We start from the raw sequence: 27,995 nt of genomic DNA, 5'->3' as shown, positions 1-27,995 counted from the left end.
TTGAAATTTTGCAACATAATAAATAAATCTCGTATAACCTTTGAAATAAATGGAATAATTTGATCACAAAGCAGCGGCTTAGAAATCTTAGGTATGAACAAAAAATAGCGGCTAAAAATCTATCAAATTCGATGATAATTGGGGAAGCTTAATAAACTTCAAATAATTAAATATATTTTTTACCACATCGAAAGTTGAGTGAACAGCACATTGAATATTTATAAAGCTAAGTATTCTGGTTTGTTTTGTTTAACATTTACATTGCATATATGTTAATCAGTTTACTCAGATAAGGTATTCCCATTGTTTTTATTACAATATTTGTTAGATTACTGTATAGCTGTGAAACGTTTAATACATATTGTCTTATTATACGACGATTTCAAACTGTTGCAAAAGCAAATTTTGGTGTTGGAAAAAATTATAACAGGTATTAATCATATAACAATTTAAGCACCAATTTTGGAGTTGATTTTTAGAGAGACCTAATAATCAGTACAGTGAAAATCATATAAAAATTAATTTTCAAGCAACTAATAATACCCTAAGCCTTCGTCTTCCGTTTGGATCCAGCCCAAAATGAAAATTTTATCAAAGCCCTTCCCTTGCTAGGTTTTAGCCACTCTAAACGCTTAACATTAATTTTTTTTATGCCTGTTCAGGCTAGAGTTCACAGGGTACAAAGAGGAGAGAATGACTATTCCTGTCATTCATTGATAGTAAATGTACAACTTACCAGGTCAACCGAACCGAACACTTACTGCGGAAAGCCCAATGCAGCGGACAGCAGCGGTTCCCAGGACCGGTTAATCTCAAGAAACAGTTTTGAGCAGTGCTGGTATACATTGTCTTCACTGGTCACGATCGACGCCGGGAAGGAATCCTCCTATGGAGGGTGATAAGTAAAAAGTAACAAATAAGTAAATCAACTCACTCAAATAACCTGGACTGAAAATCTTACCTTCTTAGAATGCCAAATGGACTCCAACATTGAAAGAAATCGTTCCTGCTCGCTGCTGGTGGAGAAGAAAACAACAAGGTCATCCGAATTTTCTCGTACTTCCTGACACTCGAACTCCTGTAAAGCACAAATTAAACAATTAATTTCGATTTGCTTCTAATTTTCGAATCCCTCGCTTACCAGAATGCACCACCAGTTCGAGGATATTGCCGGAATCTTAACCGCTGTCATTTCGTCAATGCTTGCGCAAGTCAATACCTCAACACCGGAGTTTTTCCCATAGAAACTACTCATATTGGTATGACTTTTCTCTTCGTTTGTGCCGCCGCCCCCAATTAGCCCTTCCACCGAGGAGGACGGACGTCGGTAGCTTTGGGTCGGGGAGTTTGCAGCTAGATTTTTACTAGCCATCTGTAGGTTAGTCTTGGTTGGTGTGCTAGTGGTTGAGTTCGAGCGCCGGTCGCAAACTGCCGGATTGAACCGCGTTGGAGTGCTGCCGGTCGAATGGATTGAACTTATCTGTAAGTATTAAGCATATTAAGGATTTTTAAAGACCGCTAAATGGACGTTTAGTTACCTCGCTAGAAGTATCTAAAGCATTTGAGGGCTTTCTTTGGTTCTCTGCTGTGAGAAGCAGTTGCTGTTGCGTGTTTGGGTTTATATTTTCTTTCGCTGGAGACATCATGACGCTAGAGCTTGCACTGGTGGAAGCCGTATTCCGTCTCAATGGTGCACTGAAATCTTCGCGCAACGTTAGCAGGTGATTTGAGGTCATGATCAGCGTACATCCAAGCGTTGGGCGACGTTCCTGGAGCTCAAAGAGCTGCATCACATAAATCAACGGTTAATAACACATTAAAGCAAAATTACTGATTGAAACTTACTCCACTGGCAGCCTGTACCAAGGCTTGTAACCAATCAGAAGCTACGTACTCATCCGGAGCAGCCAGCTGCAGAGCACCCGTTCGCAGTAGCAACTCAAAACAGTACGGTCTACCGGAATGTAGCGAGCGTCTGGCTCCTTGGCACTCGGCCAAGGCTACTGCCCACGTCGGAAGTTTTTGACTAGCGTCCGCAAACAGGTACAGCACACCAGCTCTGAAAAATTACCACCTTTAGCGCACTTCAAACAATTGATCAATTTATTGCTCTACTCACTTCAGCAGAAAATACCCAGCAGCCCAGTTATCAACGAATCCCGCATGAGACATCCTTCGATGCATCAGCGGTCCCTTGATGTGCGGTCCAAGTGGTTCCTCTTCGCCACCGAGTGATCCCGCCGGAACATTCACCACAGCGTAGTATTTCCAGGAATCTTCTCTAGTTACATTGGAATGATCTCGCACGAAGGCCTGCAGCGGAGCTAGATGATCCAGTGTCAGCTGGCCCACCGCTGGCAGAATCGAACCGCCTCTTCTGGCGCAAAGTTCCAAACTCGCTACCAACCCGTCAGCCGGGTAAGGACCTCCAGCAAGCAAAACTTGCTGCATATCACGAGCCGAATTGCTCAACAGAACCGTGTTCCCATAGGGACCAACCAATATCACGTCCAACTCCGAGTAGGGCAGCACAAACTTATTGCAAAGCCTATTCCTCACCTGATCCGTTACATACAACGTTTTATCCGTAAGAAAAACCAACACCGGAGTCATGTAACCCTCTCGACTGTACCCATTATATAGCTTAAAAACCTTCATCAGCACTTCGTTTTCATTACGGAAAATATGCAACCGATTGCCGTTGAAAATCTCCACCGGAATTTCCCCTACCCCGACACCACCACCATCGAATTTAATATCCCCCAGCGCTAACCCATAGCCGGCCTGTTCAACGTGCAAATCGTTCAACTGTATTCGATCCAACTGGCAAGCGGACGAGCTCAGCTCGATTTCCATGGCAATCTCCGCATTCAGATCTTCAATCAGCTCCCGATTCAACGACTGAACCTTAGTTTTCGGTACCAGATTATCGAACAGTTTCCGCTCTGTGTTCAGCTTCGATTGGAAGAAAGTGTTCTGCTTGATCGTCGCTTCAAGGATCTTCTTCTGCGTTACGTTCCGGAGAAAACGATTGATTAGCGAACTCTTCGAAGTGGACGTCGAACTCGCCGAAGCCGTCATCGGATTGTGATGCCGCCGACCAAACAGGGCGGACCGCTCCGACGGTAGCATCTCGACGACGTCTGGCTGCGGCGTAGGAGTGCTGCTAGCCGTCGAAGGATAGTCCAGTATGACTATGTCGCTGCTGTCCTTGTCCGTTTCGTTGGTTGCACTGGTGGTAACCGTGAGAATGTCATCGAACTCGTCGGAAATGAGCTGCCGATCTGCGTTCAGATGACGACCGGGCGGCAGTGGTGGTAGGCCACCGAGATTGAACAGATCAGGACTCATGCGGGCACGAGAAGAATCTACCCGTGTGGTTAGCGACTTTTTACGCAACGGCGATGGAAGGTGCCGATGGCCAATCGAGTTACGAGGAGAGCTAAGATTGCTGAACGGCTGCTGCTCGCGTGATAATGCTGAAAGACGTAACATATTAGGAAAACCATCATCAAACTTTGAAACTGTTAGAAATTAACCTTTCTTCTGCTCCCTGCTGGTTTCGGATTGCACCGACGAGCTTTGCTCGCTTTCGCAGGATGAAATTGTGCTGCTCTCCATTCGATTTTGGCTCTTATCGGAGCTCTTCTCCGTCGTAGAATCCCCAAGCCCGCTGTCGAGTTCATCCGCCGACTGCTTACGAGGTTTCGTGTTCGTCGAAGCAGTAACAACTGCCGGTTGTACCTCTTGCATCACTTCCGTTCCATCTCCACCACTACGTGGCGGCCCGGCGCTAGAAGGCGTCGGTGAAGTCGCATTCGAACTGATTACCGTCATCTTTTGAAAAATGTTGGATAATTTCTTCTTGATTTGAGTTTTACCGATAAACGAACCACTAGTGGTTTCACCAACCGGCAGTTCCTTTTGATTAAGAGTTTCACCGGGAACGGAATTATTCTCCCCATCTTCATAGCAATAGGACACCCCAGTATGTTCAAATACAGTACTTTCACCATTGATAATGTACTTATTGCGATACGGAGCTACGGGTTGCTGTTTTTCACTGACCTGCTGCATTTGCTGTTGTTCTTGCTCCGGACTTTTGTCATCCTGTTTCTCCTCTTCTTCGACGCTGTTCTTTCGACTGGGAGCGAACAGATCCTCGTCATTCTTACGCCTCAACTGTTCGTCCACGTTGTGGACGTACTTTTTCGGTCCGTTCGGTTTGTTACTGTTGAAACCGCCGTCCAAACTTTTCGAAAGAAAATTCTTCGGCTTTTGCACCACGGTGAAGTCATCGATCATCGGATCGTTTGCTTCCGGTATGCACTCCCGCACGGTGGAAAGATCTTCCGAACCTTCCGGTACTCCCCGTTCCGGGAGTGCAATTCCGAAAATGTCTTTCAACGAACCGAAAATCATTTTACTATTATCTATCACCGACAGGTGATGAACGTTAAACTTTTTAACCTTCTTGGTCAAATCATACTCCGGAACTACTATATTCGTGTACATCATGTTTCGCTTTGTTTTCTTCAAGCAGCTGCTCTTTGGTTTCTTTTCCTTGCTCCACACCGATTTGGTGACTCGTTCGTTTGCGCCCATGCTGTTACCGTTAAATTCATCCAGATGTTCGATATTCGGTTCACTGTAGTAGCAACTGTCCAGTATTATATTGTTGTTGTTATTGCTCTGACCGATGCACTCGCAACTGTTCGATTTGCTCTGCTTGTAATTCGTCGCTTCGTTGCTGCTGCCCGAATCCAGACTGGAATTAGATCCCGAACAGGTGCATTCGTAAAACTCTTTCCCGTCCTTGTTGCGCTTCGCTGCGGCGCGTTTTTCCGGCGGACCATACTCGAAAACGCCCGAATTGTCATACTTGACGTAGTTTTTCTCGTCCTCGATGTTTTCGAAAACGTCTGCAATCGAAATAGCTTAGTTTAATGATTAGTTTAAAATAAAGGGTGCAATTTTAGATTCAATTGGAGAACATATCTTTTGCCGACTATTGAAATATTTTTGCTAATAAGCATCATGGTGTGATAACATAAATTACGGAGAGAAGCGTTTTATATTTAGCATTTCAAGTGTCGGGAACGCAAAACTGTGAAAATATTTGTTTGCGGAATATTGTGAATAATGTAATGGTTTCCTTACAGATCATGGTTAAAATTTATTATTATTTAGATAGTTATATTTTTGAAATGTGTGAAGACTACCGTACTCCGTAACTAACTTATGTTGATTCGTTCTTTTTAGGTGCTGGTTATTTTAATACCTGAGCACCTACCACAACTCATCAAACAATGCTAAAACCGAAGGTGGAGCTGCACCGATTGCAATTTCAATTTCCTGAAAAACTTGCATCTATCCTACGTTAATCTCGATGTGCCTTTGTCAGATTATCTTTGTGAGTAAATCGCAAGCTCTGAACCCGGACACAATCACATTTTCGTTCATCAGTTCATGATTTTTTTCAACTTTCAATAGCACTTGCTTGGTTCGTATTTAGTTCGTTATTCGTTGCAAGCTAGAAGATTCACGGATTGAACCAGATTATAATGGAATCCAGTTATAACCAGGCTTGGTGATCAAAAGCACTTTCTTTCCCCGCAAAGGTATCCACAAAGCCACCTGAAGATAACCTGACCAACGAACTTTGAACCAAATCGACCATATTCTCATCGAGGGCCGGTTTGTTTTGAACATCACCAACGTACGCTCACTACGGGGTGCGAAGGTTTATACCTAGCGACAAAGCCGCCCTCCTCGATTAAACATTTGGCAATTAAACAACCCACCAGTTGGCGAAAACTACGCGCACGTACTGGATGAAGCTCTGCCTTCCTTTGTGAAGCTAGACAAGGCGGTCGACAGGTGGAAGCAGTACTTCTATAAGCACCTCAACGGCGAGATAGCAGAAGGAGATGCAACAGAAATTAACCTCGGAGTGCCTACAGACGACAACTGCCAATCTCGAAGAGATACGGCGAGAAATTCGTCAGCTGAAGAATAATATAGCCGCCGGTAAGGACCAACTCCATGCAGAACTCGACAAAAAAGGGCCAAGAACCGCTATAGCGACGGCAGTTCACCAGATTTCAAGGATTTGGGAGTAACTGCCGGAGGTATGGATAGAAGACGTGGTCTCTTTCATCTACAAAAAGGGCGAAGCTAAATTGCTGTAATTGCCAACACCGCCTTCGAGGTGCTCTCTCAGATTTTGTTGCGTCTTCTATCCCCAATAGTAAGAGAATTCGTAGGGCAGTATCAGGCGGGCTTTATGGGGGCCCGTCCTACTACGGATCAAATTTTTACTCTCCGACAAATCCTCCAGAAATGTCGAGAGTACAACGGACCCACGCATCATCTTTTCGTGGATTTCAGAGCGGCACACGATACAGTCGAACGAACTGATGCGGCTGATCAAAGCTACCCTGGAGCGAGTGATGTGCTACGTGCGCGTTTCAGGGACATTCTCGAGTCCTTTGGAATCGCGCAGAGGGCTGCGGCAAGGGAATGGACTATCCTGTATGTTATTCAATAACGCTATTGAAGGTGTGATCCGGCGAGCGGGCATCCAAAAGAGAGGAACGATCTTCAGCAAGAGTAGCCAACTCCTAGCCTTCGCAGACGACCTCGACATCCTTACTAGAAACCTTGGGACGGCGGAGGCAATCTACGCTAGACTAAAAACGGAGACTAGTAGGATAGGGTTACAAATCAATGCGTCGAAACCCAAATATATGGTAGGAAGAGGTTCTAGAGAAAGCAACGTTTGCCTCCCACAGACAGTGACTATTGACGGCGATAAACTGGAAGTGTTTATGTTTATTAAATACAATCATCTGATCTAAAGCTGCTCTAAAGAAATTTTCGAGGTGCAGGACCTTACCCCTCCGCAACCACTACCTGTCGATTAATACAAGATACAAACGCCTGAGTCGTTCTTGCTTTCGAAGCTAGCTGAGAAATGTCGAGCGAAGATTGAAACGTAACCCTTAATCTTTCTGGAAATATGTCAACGAGCAACGGAAAGATGACGGTCTACCCTCGGTTATGTTCCTGGGTGATAAAACGGCCAGCAACTCTGAGCCAATTTCTGAACTGTTCTCGATGAAATTCTCCAGTGTATTTACTGATGAAAGTTTGACGATTGCAGAGATATCGAAAGCAACCGAGTGTGTTACTTTCCTGGGTCATTCATTGAACAACCTCACCATTGAACAACAACCACCATGAAGTGATGGTTACATCGGCCGCCGCGAAGTTGAAACTTTCTCGACCCGTTGGACCGGACGGTATACCACCTGTGTTCCTGAAAAAATGCATCCACGCTATCGCTTCTCCAATGAGCCATCTTTTCAGCTTATCCGTTAACTCAGGTGTCTTTCCCTCAGCATGGAAATCGGCTTAATGTTCCCTGTGCATAAAGAGGGAAATAGGAAAAACCTAGATAACTATCGAGGAATCTCTGCTCTAAACTCAATTTCGAAACTGTTTGAGCTCGCCCTGTTTGAACCAGTATTTGCATTTTGCAAACAGTACATCTCTGATAACCAACATGGATTTATGCCCAAGCGCTCCACGACTACCAATCTCGTAATAAATAGTTTCGAAGCTCGGTCGAAACGGATGTCATTTACACTGACCTTTCCGCAGCTTTCGACAAATTGAACCACCAAATCACTATTGCTAAACTGGATAAGCTTGGCATAGGTGGTCCGTTGCTGCGTTGGTTCCGTTCATACTTATCCGATCGCCACTTAAAGGTGAACATTGAGGGCAGTCTCTCTGGATCGTTCACTGCTCATTCTGGAATACTACAAGGCAGCCATCTTGGTCCTTTAGTATTCCTTATCTACATCAATAACGTCAACTACCTGCTTAAAGGTCCGCGACTCTTGTTTGCTGACGACCTCAAGTTATACTCAAAAGCCGAAAATTTATCCGACGCCGCTGTCCTTCAGGAGGAACTATCGACCTTTGCCAAATGGTGTGTCGACAACCGCATGCTGCTTAACCCCAACAAGTGTGAAGTCATTTTCCACATTTTCCTGAAAGCTGAACCCGTTCGCTTTTGACTACAAGCTGTCAAATACGCCATTACGTCGTGAAAACTGCGTCAAGGATCAGGGGATACTGCTCGACTCTAAACTTACATTCAAACAGCACATCGCGTTCATCGTGGACAAAGCCTGCAGAAACCTTGGCTTCATTATGCGCATCGGCAAGAACTTCAACGATGTTTACTGCTTGAAAGCTCTTTATTGTGCATTAGTCCGCTCCAATCTTGAATTCTGTGCTCTAGTTTGGAATCCATACTATCAAAATGGAGTTAGCCGAATCGAGTCAGTGCAGCGGAGATTCATTTGTTTTGCTCTTCGGAGACTTCCGTGGAATAACCCTTTCCAGCTGCCAAACTACGAACAACGCTGTAAGGCCATCGGCCTAGACCCCCTTCATGTTCGTCGCGATGTAAATAGAGCAACAATTGTCTCCGATTTATTGACCTCACGAGTGGATTGCCCGTATATATTGGAAAGCCTTGATATTCACGTCCGGAGTCGTACATTGCGCCATAGCCACTTTCTATACGTGCCGAAACGACGGGCTAACTACAGCAGCTTCAGCACGATTACCGGTCTCCTACGCCACTTTAACCGTTTTTACTCCAGCTTTGAATTTGACGTCAGCCGTAACGTGCTGAAAAATCGTTTTTTATCAACAGCGCGAAGTTTTTAGGTTAAATTATCATTTGGGCCACAAGGCCTGTTGATGCACAAATAAACAAATAAACATCTAATTGATCTTAATGATTTTGGGAAGGGGAAAAGCCGTCTTGACATTCTCAAGGGGCATAAAAACCCCACCATCTCTTAGGCACATGTATGTATGTACATGAAATAATAAAAAGTACAAATATAGTAGTCAAATACAATTAAATTAAAACTTCCGACACACTACATAATACAACACTAGTTCAAAATTCTTGCCATCTTCAGCTTGTTTTTTGAAGTCTCGTGAAAGTTGAATAGTTCGACAACCTCGGCAAATGTCCGTTGGAGCCTGGTGATTGGTTCGTTACTGCCGTATTGGCTACTGTGGAAATGAATTCGTATATTTGGGAACTCTGGTCACCGCTGACAATAATACGAGTAAGGAGATTCAACGACGCATTCACGGTGGAAATCGAGCCTACTTTTCCCTCCGCAAGACGCTTTGATCAAGGAGCATACGCCGCCGCACAAAGCAAACGATGTACAAAACGGTAATCAGACCGATGGTCATCTACGGACTTGAGACAGTAACTTTGCTTACGGAAGCCATACGTGCTTTTGCCGTATTTGAACGAAAGGTGTTGCGGACTATTTTTGGCGGAGTACAAACGCATAGCGGAGAGTGGTGTAGGCGTACGAACCACGAGTTGTAGGCACTACTTGGAGAGATCCCATCGTTCATCTGGCAAAAGTTGGGAGACTACGGCGGGCCGGCCACGTCGCAAGGACGCCGGACGATTGTGCAGTGAAGACCGCCGGACAGAATCGACTCCCACCTGATCTGTACAACCATGGTACAGAACCACTAATAACGGCACTGTGTTACGAAGCCCTCACTCGTGTAGTCTAATTTTCTCACAATTTCTAGCGAGTAGACTGACAAGGGCATCTCTCTCGGGCTCCCTCTTTTCTTATTTTTTCATGTACTGCGACAAGTTTATGCGAGTATTTGGAAATTTTGCTCGTCATGGCAACCCTAGCAGTTGATACCGATCGCTGGCGAGGTCCGCTTGTATAAACGAGGACGTAAGATGAAAAAGAAAAGAAGTAAAGCCATACATCCTAGTGCCGCTCACATTCGCAAATTGTTGACCGCTCACGAGCTGTTGGCCTCATGAGCGGGCTGTAAAAAAGACATTACGAGGCTCTTCGCTCGCTGGGAGGAGAACAAATTGCCGGGGGAATGGATGGAAGGAGTTTGTTTCATCTACAAATGTGGTGATCGGGATCAATCCCGGAGTAGTGGTTAGCATTCACGCGTCTCACGCCGAGAACTCGCGGTAAACTCCCAACCCCGCAGAAGTCACGAATAACCCAAACTTAAACTATAATCAAACGAAAAAAAAGGTGATCGGCTACATTGCTGCAATTACCACTGCACAACTCTGATCAACGCTGTCTACACAATACTTTCCCAGATGTTCTTATGTCATCCAATTCCAACAGCAAGAGAACTCGTAGAGCAGTACCAAGTGGAATTTATGGGGGTTCGCGCAGCAGCAGACCAGAAATTTCCAAATTTGCTCTAAGAAGTTCTCAAAAATATGAAATATCAACGTGCCCACACATCATGATTTCGTCGATTTTAAGGCAACATACGATACAGTTAAACGGAAACGGTTATGACCGATAAGGCACGTGTCCTCCGCAAGACATCGGTCAAGATGCGGTTTCGATGCAGCATAAACCTAACAACGTAGAAACCGCCAATTAAATCGGTAGTTCTTTACAAACTTGAGACTGTAATTTTGCTTGCGGGATTCGTAAGTCACTAACCGTATTTTAAAGAAATCTGACGCAAGTTATTTGTTAAGTGGCGCAGACGTATAAACTATGAGCTGCAGATACTCATTGCAGAGATATTCATTGTACACCTGACGAAAGTCGGGAGCTTATGATGGGCCAGTCACGTCGCGAGGATGCCGGACGACAGCGCAATGAAATCAGTTCTCTTCGAATCAATGCTCGACCAGGTTGAAGTTGGCTTGCAAGTGAAACGAGACGTGCGAGAAATTGGGGATGAACCCCAATACCCCAGTACCGATTAGAGCGACGAGTTCTTGATATAATGCGAGTCACGGCGGCCCTATACTAGAGCGAAAACAACGATTTAAGTGGGACAAAAGAGAAAAGTTGGCAACGAGGGTAGGTCCGTTCAAACGAGAAAAAAAACGGTTTCTTTCGAAATGGGTCTCCTACGAAAGGCTGAAAATCGAAAGGCTGAAATCTCGGAAGGCTGAAAACCGAAAGGCTGAAATTTCAAAAGGCTGAAAGCTACGAAAGGCTGAAAATCAAAAGGCTGAATATCACGTAAGGCTGAAACATCATAAGGCTGAAAAATATATAAGACTTTGTCTATAAGGTTTGCCAGGGGAAAGCAAAGCAAACAGAACTGTTTTATTCATACGGGCGAGTATGTCATAAAACTTTCGCGGCTTTCTGCCTGCTCAAGTGTTCGTTATATGCTGTCCTTACTCGCTGCCGCTCGTTCGGACTCAACTAAGGGATAACCCCTACTAGTCAGTAAACCTAGGAAAATGCTTGCACCTAAATAGAGGTGGTTTCTGCGGGGGGGCTGCCCCCCCGCAGTGGCCGGCGCTTCCGACGGCGGGTCGCCGGCGAACACTCGCGGCCTGCGGCCGTCTCGTCCTGAATCATCTAGGAATGTGTTTGGCACATAAACATGGGATCATTGTCAAAATTTACTGGAATACATTGAAACGAGATGAAAAGCATGCAATGCCTTCTCAGTACACAGGTTAAGCTTAAATGATACGCTTTCCCCGTTGGACACTATAAAATGTAGTGTAATTATTTTTCATAATTTATAAAAAATTATCAAAAATTAATTAAGTTTTCTTCGATTTAAGTTAAAATTGTGAAAAATTCTGAAATTTCTGCCTTTAGTATTACATGAACATTGTTTATTCAAAGTTTCAGCCATTCGTTATTCAGCCTTTCGAACATTCAGCCTTTTGTCCATTCAGCCTTATGTAGGCGTTACTTAGTTTTCAGCCTTTCGAATTTCAGCCTTTCGTGTTTCAGCCTTATGATTTTCAGCCTTATGTTGCTAACCCTTTCGAAATAGCTTGGAGAAAAAGGGGCTCCGAGTAAAATTGGACACTCAGTAATACACCACGGTAGCGTTTTTGAGAGTATCTTGTGATCTAGAGAGTAATCCAGCTAGCCGCCCATTTGTGGATTGGGAACATGATTCCTTCCATCCACTCCTGCGATAACACGTCCTCTTAAATCTTCGTAATTATTCAATGCAGTGATCAAGCCATATTTTAGTCTGGTGTTAAATTTAGGTCAATATCAGCAGCTTTATAGCTGCTGTCCGATACTGTCCGATCTTCTTCCTAACTTATTAAGACAAAGTGCTGGTAAATGGTCATCATCTCCGTGGTAAGGTTTTCCTTCAAATCCAGGGCATACCGGTTTGCGACAAAAAATTTACGGTTAGACAAAGTTGACTGTAAATATTGTGAAATATCCGTGTGTTGTTTACAGCTTTTTCACCGCTTCGCAAAGCTGTTTTCCTTTGTTCGGCGCATCTGCGTCTGGAAAACTGAGTTTGGCCTGCCCTGCGCATGTCTGCGCAGTTCCGCTTTTAAAGTGTAATAATACAGAAGAACATATATATAATAGGTCATTGCACCAGTCAATTAACACGCTGGTACGATGAAGATAATCGAATGCCCCTCAAGAAATTAAAAGCCAAGGTATAACATTCCGATTGCGAAACCTAACCATATTTGGTGATGAAAATTTCCTTTTGCTATAAATCGCTATTGAGTGAGCACTTTTTATACTATTAATCTTTTATACGTGCTTATAAGCTATATCAAGAGGTTTCATCGGGGTAATTCAGCAAAAAGGAAGGATATGAAAAGAGGCCTGAGAATTAACCCATATGCTATTCACTTTGACATCGAACGGCCTCAGATATTATTGATTCGTGCTCGCTATCACTCCCTTGTCAAGATAGAATCGGCAACCTTGCGGCTTATCTTACATTTCTGAGAAAAAATAAATCAAGTAAGATCACCAACAAAACTCACCTGTTTTACCGTAATCCAGTACATCCGAGCAAGCATTCCTGTATACGTATTGCTGGTTCTGGCCAGCATCTTCGTCCCCGTAATCAAATCCATCGTCGTTATGCTCCGAGCACCAAGAATAGCGTCCCTTGCCCCCAGCTGATTGTTTATTTTTATTGGCTCCAGATTTGTAGGTGATAAATCCGTGCTCAATGTGAATGTTGTCAGTTTTGGTGTTTTTTAGAATATCCTCATGAAAAGAAACCCTTTTCTTCGGTGTTTTGTTTTGCACCTGACCGGCACCTTTCTTTACCCGTCTTCTGTACACGATATTCTCTGTATCGAACGTCGAGCATGTGCTGGAAATCATTTCCTCCGGCAATTGGCTGCTGGTCATAGCTTGTTCCACCTCCCCATCAGTGCCACCCTCTGCACCATCTTCAGTTTTCTGATAGTCAATCTCAACAAATTTGCCTATTTCTTCCTTTACCGGACTATCCAAAATCAAGATCTTTCCATTGTTGTTGTTGTTATTATTGTTCTGCAAGTTGGTCACATCAAACTCAAACCCACCGGCACTGGATATCATTGACTCATTCAGACCACTAGACTCGGAGTCTAGCAACTGAACCCCGGAGTCACTGGGCGTCGTATCGTCCAGCAGACTTGCCACGCTACTCGTCATCGCTGGTGGTCCAGAAGCAATCGTCGAGTTCTCCAGCAATTTGTTGTCATCGAGTTTGTCACAGCAGATACTATTATTATTGTTAGCACCCCGAAGGACTTCCGGGTTTTCTAACAAAAAATAAAACGAATTAATCAATATTTTGTTGCATGCAGACTAGCCGAAAATATAAAAATCCATTTCTTACCTAACTTTAGAGCAACTACTTCCATAGTTTAAAGAAAACTAACTCGCAATTGCATTCAATAGTATTTTTTCGCAGACTTGCGAAAATAATCTATCGATTTTTTCCCACTTCGGTACCTACTGCTCTCTTTGTTGAAGGATAGAAAATAGCTCACTTTAATAAGCACCTATCGAGCATTATTTGCACAGATCGTCCCAAAGTGACGACATTTTTCTGTTTGGGACTTTTTACACAACCAACTGGGACCGATTTTGAATCCAACGGGCTACATTTAGACGAATAAATACAGTTTTCTTGCGCAACTAGCTTCAGGCAACACAACTGGTACAGGTAGCCATATCTTGCGTTCGATTTTTCTTGTGCATCGAAAAAATGATGCAAAGTTTTGACATTTCTTAAGCAGGGTTGTGTAGCGGTTAAATAGCACATTTTTAGTACAAAGTGTTTAGATTCGTTATTAAATATTTAAATATTTAATAAATATATTTTATATATTTAATAAACATTTAAATTTTAAATAAATAAAATTGCGCACCTTTTTGCGCACTATTTGGTAAACGAAAATTTGTAAAAGTATTTAATAAACTTTTCTCCAAGTTGTTTCAGTGATGCAAATTCTCTTGCGCAATCATTTTATATTTGCTGATACAATTTAGGCTGTGAACCATTTCGCGAAATTTTTAACTTTTTAGTTAAAATTTGACAGTTCGATGGTTATTTCACCTCGAATGGTTAAAATCAATTCAGAATGCGAACCATTTCATATTTGACAGATTGATAGTTGCTTTACTCAATGAGAGCATAGGGTAACCAACGTATTTTGGACCCCATCAGCAGCTGTACATATTTTGGACACTTCCATTTGATTTTGCTGTAAGTGTCCAAATTATGTACACTGATGGGGTCTAAAATACGTTGGTTACCCTATATAAGGTAAAGATGAAGAAACAGCGAATTTAAATTCACTCCAGGTTGCAATTGGATGAATTTTTGGTGTTCATTTGCTCCTATTTGTTAGATAAAATTCATCTCATTTCTTTTCGGGTTGAATAAACAAATTTGTTGTATGTTAAACATCCATATATTGGTGAAAAAAAATATCAAAAATATTCGGTTTGTAGAAAAGGTAATTGGTTCGGCAGTTTCGACTAAAATGGTCTATTTTGAGTGCAGGAGAGAGGTAAGTAGCATATGAGCTATCCAGCTTTCCACGAGCGATAATGGCGGTGATTAAGCACAAGTGGGCACAATCTTTTGACATTCATTGGAGGAGCGTCGAGTTCACCCTGATGGAGTTACTATGGAAACATCCATGATTGTTTGTTGGTTTGTTGTTCGACTGTAAAAATGTAAACATCGTTAAGTTTTGCAGATCAGCGGAAGAGGAACATAGTTGAACGGAAGCAAACTTTTGTGGTTTGTGGCCATAATTTCCTGAAAGCACCGGCTCAAAAAATCCCCTTTAGTATTGTGCGAATTGAATACTCGCGTGCACTCAGACCTCGACTCAGACAAACATTAACTTTATATTGGTCGAGCCGTAGCCAAGTTGGCCAGCGTCTCGGTCTGATAAGAAACTTTCCTTTGCGCATTTGGACGTTATTCCCGAAGTATGCGCAAACTACGAAGCCACAATCCATAAAACTTCTTATCTGTTCAATTATACATCGTACACGAAAAGGTGGAAAATTAGCAATATGTTTCGCTTCATGTGCGAAAACTAAACAATGTTTATATTTTTACACTTGAACAACAAACAATCATGGATGTTCCCATAGTAACTCCTTCAGGGCGAGTCTGATGCTCCTCTAATGAATGTCGAAAGATTGTGCCCACTTGTGCTCAATATCCGCCATTATCGTTCGTGGAAAGCTGGATAGAGTACAGGACAGTTACGGGGCTACTGTTTTACCTGACTCACTGCGAATATGCGTATTATTGAAATAAAACGTAACCATACGTTTTATTCGTTTATAACGCATATGCAGGCAATATCGATAACAAACGATTTTTTATAAGTTGTGCTTTTGTTAGGGGCCATCCAGATACCACGTGGACAGAAAAATACCAATTTTCAACCCCCCCGTCCCCCTCCGTGGACAACCGTGGACATTGGCTCAACCCCCACCCCCTCACCTGTTTGTCCACGTGGACATTTTTTTTTCTCATCTAAAATTCAACAAACATAAACACATGACACCAAATGTTTTCAACTTGATTTATTCAGTAATTATTAAAAAAAAAAATAAGGATAAAGATTACGTAAAAAGGACGTTCTAAATCAGTCTATTTCTTCTATCCATAGCGATCTTGTCTACTGCGAAATATTATCGACTTCAAAACTACCCGTTTAACCCGTGTCTTTCGTTTGACGATTCTCCGTCAAGCTCAAGAGTCAAGAGTCGCGTCCAACCAGGGTGCCTCAAGTTGGCAGTTGACTTCTACACAACACAAGACCATTTTCACAATTTTCTGAGGGCGATTCCTTTTGTGGTGAGCTACATTTGATATAGAAACAAAATGAAATTTACATTCGGTGCAAGTGCGAAGTGATGCATGGTGGGCAGGTTATATTCATGGGTTTAATGTTGTGACGTTTCAATCAACAATTGGCAATCAACATTCCTATGTAATAACGCAGGCTTAATCTTTCCTATAAGAAAATTTCTAATTTCTATTTTTTATGACAAAAAACTTGTCCACGTGGACAGTTTTCATACCCCCTCCCCCCCTTCCGTGGACAAGCGTGGACTTTTTCATACCCCCCACCCCCCTCTAAACTGTCCACGTGGTATCTGGACGGCCCCTTATAGCATTTAATTTGTAAAAAGTTGCATAAAAAACAATTCAGTTTCACAATACAATTATTGCGTACTACTCGCACTTGAAATATAACGTTTAAGTACGTTATTTTTAGTGATCAAAATTAACGATATTTTCGATACAAAGGCGATATTTTTCGAAACCTTTCGAACCAACACGATCCCGCGAACACAACGCATATTCGCAGTGAGTCAGGTAACACAGTAGTGCAAAAACCCTACTAACTGTATCTAGCAAGCACCGCCTAGCCGAGATTCGAACGTACAACGACTGGCTTGTTAAACCAGCATCGTACTTCGAAACCAACTAAGCGGCACTAAACACACACACACACACTTGCATCCAATATTTGAAACTTGAATAAATCTTGAAATCAATGTTGCTCAGTTCAGAGAACATATTGTGTGCAACCCTGTAAATTGTACTAAAAGCTTCAGCCACGGGAATGACACTTCCAATACCAACCTATACAAAAAAAACGTAGCCAACATAGAGCGGGCCCAAGCTGACAGCTTCATAGATGGGCTCAAGCTGACAACCGAGTCGGATGTGTAAATTGTTAAATTTTGTTAGTTTTAGTTCGATTTTAGTCAAGGTTTTAGCATCACATAGCCAATTTCAGGCAGACAATTAATGCGAAATACATGAAACTGTGAAAATGGTTAGATAAATTCGTTTTGTGAAATCGCATTGCGTTTGCCGCCTTTTTCATGTGAGCAACGAAAATGTGACGTCATATCAGCCCCCTGGCTTCAGCTGTTCTTCAAAACAAAAACAGAAAAAGAAGACGTCACTGACTGATCGATTTCTTTACAAACAGAAAACCATTTTCTGACAGGGAAAGAAAACGTAAATAACAGTAGTGAAAATCAAGAAGCGAGAAAATTTTCGTCATATTTGCAAACCAGATATATTGTACGGGATAATGATCAACCCGCAATGAGCGACCACAATCCTCCGGGCCGAGGTATCAGCAACAATTCCATCAGCAAACGCCCACGTCTGCTATCGTTCCAAGGTCCAAGTTCGGAATCGGCCACCGTCGAGCGTCCTCCAATGGCTGCCGGGCCGTCGTCGAGTTCACTGGAGGAAATCAATGTGAGACAACCGGCGCTGGCGGCTCCTGATCTGGCCAGCTGGCAGGAGGCACAGATTGCGGCCTGCATCGAAGACAATACCATCAACATGGTACTGGAGCAGTATTTGAGCTTTTTCGAGGCACGTCATAACGGTGTGGAAGCCGAGATGATGGCCCGTGCAGAGGTGGCCGAAATGGAACACCAGCAGGAGGTGCTGATAGAAGATCGTGCAATTATGGCCGCCATCAGTGAGCGGGGTTTGCAGCCGGTGCAAGTTGATGGAGATGGTGATTCTGCCGGAGGTGATGACGAGGAAGACGGCGTCCCGGTTGTTCCTGTGGTGGCGGTTGATCGCCGAGTGGACATTGTCAACGATGAAGGATTGGATTTGCTTGAGTCGGCTGTTGTCGCAGCAATTCAGGAAAAGGGACTGGCCAGCAGCGGTAGCAATCAGAGTGAGGAACTAGAGGATGGAGCTGCCGGAAGCTAGTGCATTCGTTGCAAACATAAATTGACTATATTTCATCAATATTTAGCGTTCAGTCATGTGTTAGGATGTAGACTCGATATGGAAGCATTAGACTGTAAGCTCATCCGGTAAGGGAAATCTCTTATTGGAACACAATAAAACCTTTTTTATTTTATCCTAGAATTTAAAAGAATAATAAAAACGTAATAAGAGCAATAAACTGACTATCTTTGCGGATTTTTCACAAACAAAATTCAGAAAAACAACCTTTTCTAATTAACCCTCTCTGTCCCAGGGGTGTTTTGGTGGTTTACAGTTTTTGATCATGTAAAAAAGCTATTAATTAACAATTCATCAAACGCAACTATACACCTTGTAAAACAATGCTTTTACTACGTTATAAAATCAAAATATCCATAATTGAATGCCTCAAGCATTTTATCGGTCGATTTTAGTATCAGAAGTCATGGAGCACATGTGCTACCATGGGACAGAGAGGGTTAACTCGTAAAAGATGTACAGAAAAGTGTGTTCATTTTAGTCATCGAATGGTTTTTACGAAATTTTTGCTTAGACGGGTGTAGAACAAATATCGGAACGGTTTTATAACGAAAAATAAAACTAATAGCCGCCCAAATAAATGATGTGATCTTTACAATACTATTAATTACAACGTGTTCCAACTCCTAAAAAGCAAAGCAAGTCTGGTAAAAGATGAGTCTTCAATTCATTTATAAAGCGCCTGAAAAGCGTATGTCCTCCATGAGCAGCATCACGGCTTCAAGTCCATAAAGAGCTACCAGTTTAATAGAGCGTGGCAAAGAGTGAACATGTGAAAATCTACCACCTCTGTTTACCAACTCCTATCCCTACCTGGGCGTGGTGCAGACTGGGATACGCAACCTTGGAACCTTAAGCTTACAACCTTACTTATTTTTCCGACGACAATCCGCTTATCGAATCCATTCTGAATTCAGGAACCGTCTCCACATTTCTCGGTCTTGTACTGCCGCGCTCCAGCCGCCCCCAACCCCCGCTGCTCTAGCATCCTTGTCAACAGCATTCATTCAACGGGCACGGGATCTGCCTTGCAATCGCCGGGTACTCTGATAAATATTGTTTTCGATGGTCTCTCATCCGTCATCCTTGCTACGTGGCCAGCCCATTGTAGCCTACCGTGTTTTAGTCGCTTCACAATCTCCGCATCTTTGTATACTCGGTATATTTCATAATTCATGCGCCTGCACCACACTCCATCGTCTAATATGCCACCAAGAATTGATAGCAGTGTTTTACGCTCAAAAACGCCAAAAGCTCGTAGGTCACATTCTTTTAATGTCCACGCTTCGTGGCAGTAGAGTACTACCGGGAAAATTAGCGTTTTATACAGCGCGAGTTTTGTACGGATTTACAGGCTAGGATTTACAGGACCTTAGCTGGCTACTTAATCCGTAGAAGGCCCTGTTGGCAGCCGTTATTCTCCTTTTAACGTAGGACTACGTCTTTCAGGAAGGTTGCTGGTATAGGGTGTCATTCCAAAAAATCTTTTTCGAAGAGTGATCAGGTTTTGAACGCTAATAGCTTAGTGGTTTCCCGAACGATTTTCAATATTCTTACACCAATCGATTGGAATTGGCCCAAATGAAGAAAAGTATGAATTCTTGATGTTGAACTATTGAAAAATTGAAAATAATGTACCTATGTTTTACTAGAATTCTCACTTCGCGATTGGTTGGAAGATTCTTTACAATGATCTAAACCTATACCAATTTGATATCTGTGCTTGGGATTGGGAAGTAAGCCAAAACAAGTGACCAAGTCCCCTCATTTCAACAAGATTTCTTAACACCGCGATTAAGCCTAGACCATATTGATGTCCTTGCTTAGGAAGTACGCCAGAAAGAGTGACGAAGCCCCCTCGTGCCAACAGATTTCTTACGAACGCAATTAAACATAGTCCAATTTGATGTCTGTGTTAGGGAAGTGTGCCAGAAAAAATGACAAAAGTTCGTTGTCCCAACAGATCGCAAATTCTTTACTGCGAGACGATTAAACCTAGGGGAAAAATATGCTACAGCTGGTAGTGTTCGGTTATAATATGACTCTGTATGAATACGCATGCTTGCCGTTTCATTAGAAGTGTAGTGAAAAGAAGTGCTGTTGATAAAATAAGATTGAATTGGTAAAATCCCTTCTATATATTTGAAGAATCGAATGATTACAAGCATGGATACATGCTACTATCACTACAAAGAGACTTACGTAGTCCTGCGTCACCTATATATGCGGTCCTGTCTTGTACACAACCCCTGTGATTTTTACTTCTCGGCTCACATCGGTGTCATATGTCACTATCATACCAAGGTAAACAAATTCGTTGAACACTTCAAAAGTATCTCCATCTATCACCACCGCAGTTCCAACATCCGCAAGGGCTACCACGCTCTCTACCAGCCATCAAATACTTTGTTATGGTAGACTTTATGAAAAGCCCTATCTTCGCTGCTTCCTCCTTGAGATGCGTGTACACTTGTTCCGCAGCTCTACAGGTTTTGTGACGATGGTACCGCTTCTCTGGACGCCTGCACCTTCCAATGCAATGTTGAACAGCAAATTCGATAGTCCGTCACCTTGCTTCAAACGTCAATCTAACGTCAATCATCTAACGTCAAAAACGAGTCCGATGTCTCACCCGCTATACTGACGCTTGATTTTGAATTATCAAAGGTAGCACGTATCAGTCTAATCAGTTTTGTTGGAAAACCATATTCAAGCATAATCTGCCACAGCTCATTTCGTTAAACTGAATCAAACGCCGCCCTGAAGTCTATAAACAAATGGTGAGTCTGCAAGTTGAATTCTCGGAATTTACCGATGATCTATCGTAAGGTGAACATTTGGTCTATCGTGGAACGTCCCTCTCAAAAACCGCACTGGTATGCAACGGCAACAGTCTCAGTCTGTAAGGAGGATTCTCGTAGGGTCTCCAAATACCCAGCTTTAGTGAACGACGATCACTCGTCTGCCGAGATTACGGATCAGTTTGCCCAGGCTAACGTTTTCCTAACCCTACGCGAAAATCCACCTCCAAAACTGCAATTCCCTAACTACAAAGTACCAAATCTTTTCCCCACCTGATTTCTTCAAATTCGAGTAAATTACCAAATTCTTCACTTTAAATTTGAAGATTTAAATTAATCTTGTTCAATTTCCTTTTTTTCTTTATTTGTTTATCTTCTTTATCTCCCCTCTTCTCCTATTGTCAACTACCTCTCTGAGAAACCATCAGTGGATCTCCCGGAGCGTACTCACTTGCCAACGGGACCGATCGGTCTGATGACGTCACTCTTCTCCTAACTACTACTTCTCGCATGAGTCGTCTCTATCTTTCTCTCATCCTACTTGACACTTTTACTCCCTAGTAATGGTTGCGATCACGAGGTAGCTTTGATGCCAAAAGAATTTTCCAAAAGTACTCACAGCTTTAGTCCTTACTTTCCCGATGGGCGAGCAGTAGGCGATGCGAGACGACGGTAGGTTAGGCTATTTCGGCCCCAACGGGGTCTCAGTGAATAGAGGACGACGCTAGCAGCAATAGCATGCAGTGGCATGCGGCGGTGGCCAACAAATCAACGCAAGCCACGTGACGTGAAGGCAGTAATGTTCTCTTCTCGCCGGTTTAGGATCGGGACTGCAATCTGCGTGAACCGAACGGATCGCACTGGGGTTTGTATTCTTTTCCTACGAAGACCAACTCGTAAATACGGCAACCACCTTAATGGCGAGTGGTGCTTACGAGGTCGAAATTCCAAATCGACGACAAACGCACTCCGAATGTATCGATAAAGGTACGCAACCTCGAGGCGATGGATGCACCCAGGGGATCCGCCTAGTCCACCGAGCAGACCTTAATGCGTTCACCGAGGAATGGTGCGTTCAAAATGGTGGATTCCCAATCCAAGGGACCGTCAACGTGGTCGCTGCCAACTTCTGGTTTTAGAAGCGCACAATTGTCACGACTCACGGGTCAACTTCTATCGGTATGACTCGTGACTAGAGTTGGGAGTACCGTCAGGATTTTTGAGAACCGGTATTTCGGTACTGGAAGAATCAGTACCGGTAATACCGGTATTGGTACTGGTACCCAAAGCTTTAAAAAGAAAATCCTTGTTCCTTGAAAAATCTGCATATACTTTTATTTGAGGTCCAATTCTTAAGTCACTTGACCTCACCTTGCAGTTACCATTTCATTTGTACTGTCACTTAGGTAACAGGAGTCACCCAGGTACTTTCAAAATCGCTAATTGTGTTCTCATCTAAGATCTATGAGAATAGGGCCCTTGTAAAAATGAACAGATTTGTGATTGCAAAAATTGTAGTGATTCCAAACGACATCTGGCGAAAGTGGGAGGCTACGATGGGTCGGCAATGTCGCAAGGATGACGGATGACTGTGCACCGAAATCTGTTCTTTTCAAAAACCACACCGATACCATGAATAGACGGGTCCAACGACCAGGTTGAAGCCGACTTCGAGAAGCTCAATGAATTGGTGATAAGTAGCCTAGGACCAAGTACAGTGGAGACAAGTTTTTGATACAACACGACCCCCGGTTGTATGCTGCTAGAGGAGAAGCTTGCAAATTCAACTTTAAGATGCACAGTATATTCAATATACTGTTCACCATGCGAAAATGAATCTGCCAGACACTGAAAATGCTTTCTCAGAATGTATCGCAGAAGAACAGGCTGTACTCAGGGTACCGAAAAGCATAGTCCAATACTTGCTCTTCAATCCTTGAGTTACATCGAAGCGAATTCATTGCGCAGAGTGTTTTGGTGTACAGGTCTAATCGAACTCCTTGAACTGCTATAGGGGTCTGAAGTCCGTTCTAATTTTTTCTTCATGATCATCTAGGCATATTCATTCCAATAACTAACGCTCAACAATTTCTTCAATCTCGTTACTGGTGTTAAATCGTTGTAGTAACTCATCCGCTAGCTTTATCAAAATATAGTGCGTAGTTTTAGAAATTATTTTAAAATTGTTATCTTCGATTTTAAGGCCGAATGTTAGAAAAATTGCATAATTGATCAGTACCGAAAGTACCGGTTTACTCTTGTGCCAGTACCGGTATTTCGGTACTGGAAAAGCAGGCGGTAGTACCGGTATTCCCGGTTCCGGTACTCCCGGTATCCCAACCCTACTCGTGACTGTTTAATTTTATCACTAGACTCACGACTTTTTTAAATAAATTATTCACAGCGAACTTCACTTCTTGACGGAAGTAGGAGAGACCTGCTTTAAAAATTTCTCAGACTCATGTACTTTGAAAGTTTTCTCAGTCCTATAGTTCCAGTTTTGTTTTTCTTATAGAGCTTGCTAATTTGAGATTGTGTTGGTGGTTTGTTTTCCCCCAGTTTGAAAGACGTCATGGAAAAATCAACAGCAGCAGCAACAAATCGCGTGTACGTATACGCGGCATAGTGTGCGTACGGTAGCTGTCAGCAATCTCAATTCTCTAGAGGGTGTTTTCGATTTCTTGAAACACCGATTCTAATTCCTAATTTTCTATCATGTATGACTGTAAAACCCTACCCGAAAGAATTTCCACCCATAACCCTCAATCGTCCGTTGATAGTAATTTTTATTGGTTCGAGCACTGGTTGCATACTTAAAGGGTAATGTCAGCATTTACTGACGCTTCTTATGTAATAACCCAAGTAACCAAAAGTTCCGATAAAAGGGGATTTTTGGCTTAATCAGCCAACGAAATGATCATGAATAGAACTCTATTCAACTTCATTTTTAAGTAATTAACCGTACTTTCAAGTTCCTATTTGATGTTTAAACTTCGAAGGGAATACAAAGTAACTTCTAACAAAACTAGAAAGTTCGCAAAAAGTTCGCTTAAGTCGCTATATAGAACACTGTTCAGCCCAAAAAAAACTCCAATAATTTTCAAAATAAAAAAGATTGGGGGAATATTTTCCCACTTCTTCCTGTTTTGCAGATTCATGACATTTCTCATTAACTAAGATGTTTAATTTCGGTTAATAATCGACGGTTTTTTTTATAAATATTAATTTATTGTAACTTACCACACACCACCAACATAAACCTCGGGGATTTGAACTCGAGTACTTCTTTTCGGTAACTTAGACGCATACCACTGCTCCGTTGCTGGAATATGCAATTTGCATCGTTTTTACTCGATGTGCTAATTTCTCATTTATCACAGCCCCGAAACGAACTTACACTTAAGAACAACTCATCGGCAAAATTCATGTCAGTAGCGGCGTCAGAGATGGCGCAATGCATTAGGACAAGGAACGCTCGGGTTCAAATCCAGTAGCGGTCGGTGTTAGTTAGGCTTTGTAACCGTTGGTTACAGTTGAGATTTCAGCTTCACCAAAATTATAATGTTGTTCAGAGTTGCGCAGTTTATTCTCACATCCTAAGTCCACCTCTGAGCAAACTTTGACAGAATGAGGGATAGCTCTCCAAGCCGCTTCTAGGCGGAGAGGCCACTCACGGAGCAAAGTTTTCTCAAAAGTAGATATCTATAGCAAAAGCATCCCTCTCCGGTTGAGCTGTCAACGATGTGGGTGATAACCATCCAAGCCTGCGGGCGGATGGATGATTCACGTTGGAAAGCATTACCGAGAGGTAGAATGCAGATGGCTGTTTGAGTGATAGCACGCCAAGCCTGGCGCGGTTTGCGTCCTGGGCGGAGTGGTCACCAATATTTGTATGCTCACAGATACAAAGGGAAAAGACGATTCCGGCATTCAAAGCCACGGTTCAAAAACCATAAGAAGGGTTGCCATTACAATAGGGCATTGTTGAGGTTCGGAGAAACTTCGTCTCCGAATCTCATCTGACAGTTCCTTTAAAAAGCTCAACTCTTATGTTTAGGGAATTTTATTCTGTTGAAACATCAAACAACAGCAGATCGTGGCGAAGATTAAGATATTGTACATATCAAAAGTGGTGCAAATTGTATTGTCGGTTCATAAAGAAGAAAAGTCTTGTGTCTGGAAGAAGTAGGGGAACTGTGGGTAAGACGAACAGGGTGGGTAAGACGGACAGGTGGTTGATTCTACCAGTTAAGCATTAAAATTCGTAAATGTTTTGATGGGCATCCAACCATCTTCCTATCTCATGATGTCTGAACGTTTCCATCATCATTTAAAACTTTCCAATTTTGATAAAGTACAAAAAAAATAAAAATTGGACAAGATTCTGCGTTTGGATGTAACTTTTTTTCCATCGGAATTAAGATTTTTGAGTGGTTTAGTTCCAAAATGTTGCCCATAGCATGAAGAATTTCGATTTTATACCTTTTCAAGTAACGTCTCCATTCAAATAATACGTAATTTCATTTGCGTATGAAAAATTGTGAACGCTTTAAAAAAAATGTATAATGATGGGGTGAAATGGACAACTGCTAGTGTGGGTAAGATGGTCAGTGAACATATTATGTTAAAATTGTTGATTTTGCTTCTTAGTGATATCTCATGCATATAAATGAAAATTTAACCGGCAAACGTGAACTTCAAACAAATCAGTAGCGGCCAGGCATGAAACAGTTTTTGGAATGCTTGTTCATATTGCCGCTGCCAAACAACTTTCTATTGGCTGCCTCTAGTGGGAGGGGGTGGACTGCCCCCCTCATTTTTTGCACGCTACACCACCATATTTTACGTATTCAATTTGTTAAGGGTTAAAAATAATAATATGCGCTCAGTTGGGGCGATTCATAATACCTGTCCATCTTACCCCCACACATTGTCCGTTTCACCCGCAGCACTAAAAAAGTTCACTTTTTCGGACCATTTTTAAAACTCAAAATACACATTGAAAAACATTTTTTGTTAAATATTTTACTAGCTCCTTTTGAAAACAATATGTTGAACTGAAGTAAACTGTATTTAGGTTTTATAAATCATAAGTTCTCTGTATTATATTAGCTGTTCTTCTTAACCTGTTCGTCTTACCCACAGTTCCCCTAGTGTTCTAAAAGGTATAGTTAAAAGTAGAATAAAATTATTGTGTCATTTGTGTAAAAATTGAATAGTCAGTTGTGTAAAAATTATATAGTTAGTTGAAACTTATTGTTATGCTATGGACTACTGTGTATACAACTAATGGCTAAACGTTTATATTATAGTGTCAAGAATTGTAAAAAAAACGGCACAATAGAAACTACAGTTAATAGTGATAAAAAGATAAAACAAAAAGGTAAATTATATGTACAATGTATAAATATGTATAAACTTTGTAGTGCTGGGGTGCTGGTGTAAAGTGGGCGTAAAATTAAATTAGAAAGTGGCTAATATCCCTCGGCAGGTCCCAGAGGGACCTTTTTTATCTTGGTTCTAGTTATCCACCCGAAGGCGACGTTTGAGGGCAGCTTTTGGTGCAAACTCATAGATCAACAGCCTTTGCCATCGGGCCGCTTTTGTCCTGGTCAGCCTTTATTCCGACCAACACGTCAGCCATTACCTCGTTTGAGGACAGCTCTTATCTTGGCCAACAATACGCCCATTGTTTTTGCGGCCAACAATTCGTCAGCCATCGATACCGGTGGTGACAAAGGTCGTCGAAGCCATTGCTACGCAAGGCCAGCGTAGGCGGTGGTAAGCTGGTTAGAACTAGAAGCCAGCATTTGCTGAAAACCAATCTATAATCATTGCTACGCCGGCGAGCGTAGGCCGACCAGGGATCGGCATCTGCTGAGACACCTCGCTTCGCGGCCGTGAAACGTCCTGTTCAAAGATAGCCCAACACCAGCACGATAAGTAAACCTTAGATTAAGATGAATAGTAGCAAATAAGACGAAACAGCCAAGAACCACACATTGTAAAAGGGGGGAATAAAAGTTAAGAATTGTAGTTCAGATCTTGTTCCTCAAAGCAGCGACAGCCCCTTTTGCACCATTTCGCGATCTCGTTCAATTAACTCGAAAGGAGTTCTTAGTCTGTTAGTTTGATAACTGTGTTATAAAATTCACCTCTGCATAGAGATTTTGAGCAAACTGCGTGGACTGGCCCGTAATAATTCTGTCCTAGGTTGTTGCATCGCATGAAATTTCGCTTTCAGTTGTTCTCTATTAGCGTACCGTGAGTCCGTGGTGAGTTGCAGTTTAGCCGGGGTTGCCACCCGCACCTTCACTGTCTTTCCCTCCTCACCTCCCCACCACTGAGCAGCTCTGGACAAGTTACCAATTTAAAAGTTAACAGCTTTTTTTAAATGGTCTATCTTAATCGCATGAACCGACTTTACAAATGTTAGGAGGAGGCGGAGGTAGAAAATGGAAAAGTATAAAAATAGAACTACAAGTGCCTGTTTTATAAACTTTTGCCAAAGTTTCTTCAGAAGCTGCTTAGCGCTCTATGCAGCGAACTCCAGACAACTTTGAAGTTCGGTTAATCGCAAGTAAAGCTGCTTAGCAAGCTATACCTCCATAGACATAAAGCTTGTTAACCTTCCTTAGACACCATCATCCAAACTCTAAGTTACTTTCAAGTTGCATGTTGAACTTTCAAGCTGCATGTTGGACTTTCAAGTTGCTGCAGCTAGTAACGGTACTTTAATGAGAATGAAGTTCGGTTTACAAATGTAGTGTCTGGTTGTTCAGCAAGAAAGTTCTGCGGAACTAAATTTGAACCAAATATGAACTTTCAAGTTTGTTCCTTAAGTGAAATTCGAACTTTTGGTTGCTTGGGTTACTCATTACAAGCCTAAGAAACAGGATGCGGGAGAGAATTTTTGTATGCAGAATAATTGATAGTAATGCCACGATAATTGCTGCATTCGAGTCGATGGCCCTTTTTGTAAATAGAGCATATGAGCCCTTTCAACCACTCCGTAGGAAGTTCCTTCTAAGTCCATACCTTTATTATGAGCTGATGGATTGCCTG

At 42.4% G+C, this 27,995-nt stretch overlaps 2 protein-coding genes across 2 annotated transcripts; one reads left to right on the top strand and one right to left on the bottom strand.

Moving 5' to 3' along the window:
- Positions 1-37: 37 nt before the first annotated feature.
- LOC128742374 (uncharacterized) lies at positions 38-14,010 on the bottom strand. Its single transcript, XM_053838714.1, has 9 exons — positions 13,699-14,010; positions 12,848-13,621; positions 3,540-4,922; positions 2,120-3,479; positions 1,846-2,059; positions 1,539-1,784; positions 1,142-1,480; positions 962-1,078; positions 38-886 (listed from the first exon to the last, which is right to left on the bottom strand). The coding sequence occupies exons 1-9, from the start codon at positions 13,721-13,723 to the stop codon at positions 758-760; spliced, it is 4,587 nt and encodes a 1,528-aa protein (XP_053694689.1). The 5' UTR covers positions 13,724-14,010; the 3' UTR covers positions 38-757.
- Positions 14,011-17,353: 3,343 nt separating this feature from the next.
- Positions 17,354-18,278, top strand: LOC128743513 (uncharacterized). Its single transcript, XM_053840110.1, has one exon. It carries the CDS (start codon positions 17,461-17,463, stop codon positions 18,088-18,090), a length of 630 nt encoding a protein of 209 aa, XP_053696085.1. The 5' UTR covers positions 17,354-17,460; the 3' UTR covers positions 18,091-18,278.
- The last annotated feature ends 9,717 nt before the right edge of the window (positions 18,279-27,995 follow it).

Source organism: Sabethes cyaneus, chromosome 3 (assembly GCF_943734655.1).
Source record: "Sabethes cyaneus chromosome 3, idSabCyanKW18_F2, whole genome shotgun sequence".
Lineage (NCBI taxonomy): Eukaryota > Metazoa > Arthropoda > Insecta > Diptera > Culicidae > Sabethes > Sabethes cyaneus.
The sequence above is the reverse complement of the archived record's forward strand: the minus strand, read 5'-3'. Positions and strand labels throughout refer to the sequence as shown.

Bases quoted from the DNA above. Each gene is read 5' to 3' on its own strand.
- LOC128742374 (XM_053838714.1), bottom strand. From the start codon at position 13,723: ATGGAAGTAGTTGCTCTAAAGTTAG. The intron at 4,923-12,847 runs GTGAGTTTTGTT...TTTCGATTGCAG, and splicing joins ACTGGATTACGGTAAAACAG to ACGTTTTCGAAAACATCGAG. The intron at 887-961 runs GTAAGATTTTCA...CACCCTCCATAG, and splicing joins CCATTTGGCATTCTAAGAAG to GAGGATTCCTTCCCGGCGTC.
- LOC128743513 (XM_053840110.1), top strand. From the start codon at position 17,461: ATGAGCGACCACAATCCTCCGGGCCGAGGTATCAGCAACAATTCCATC.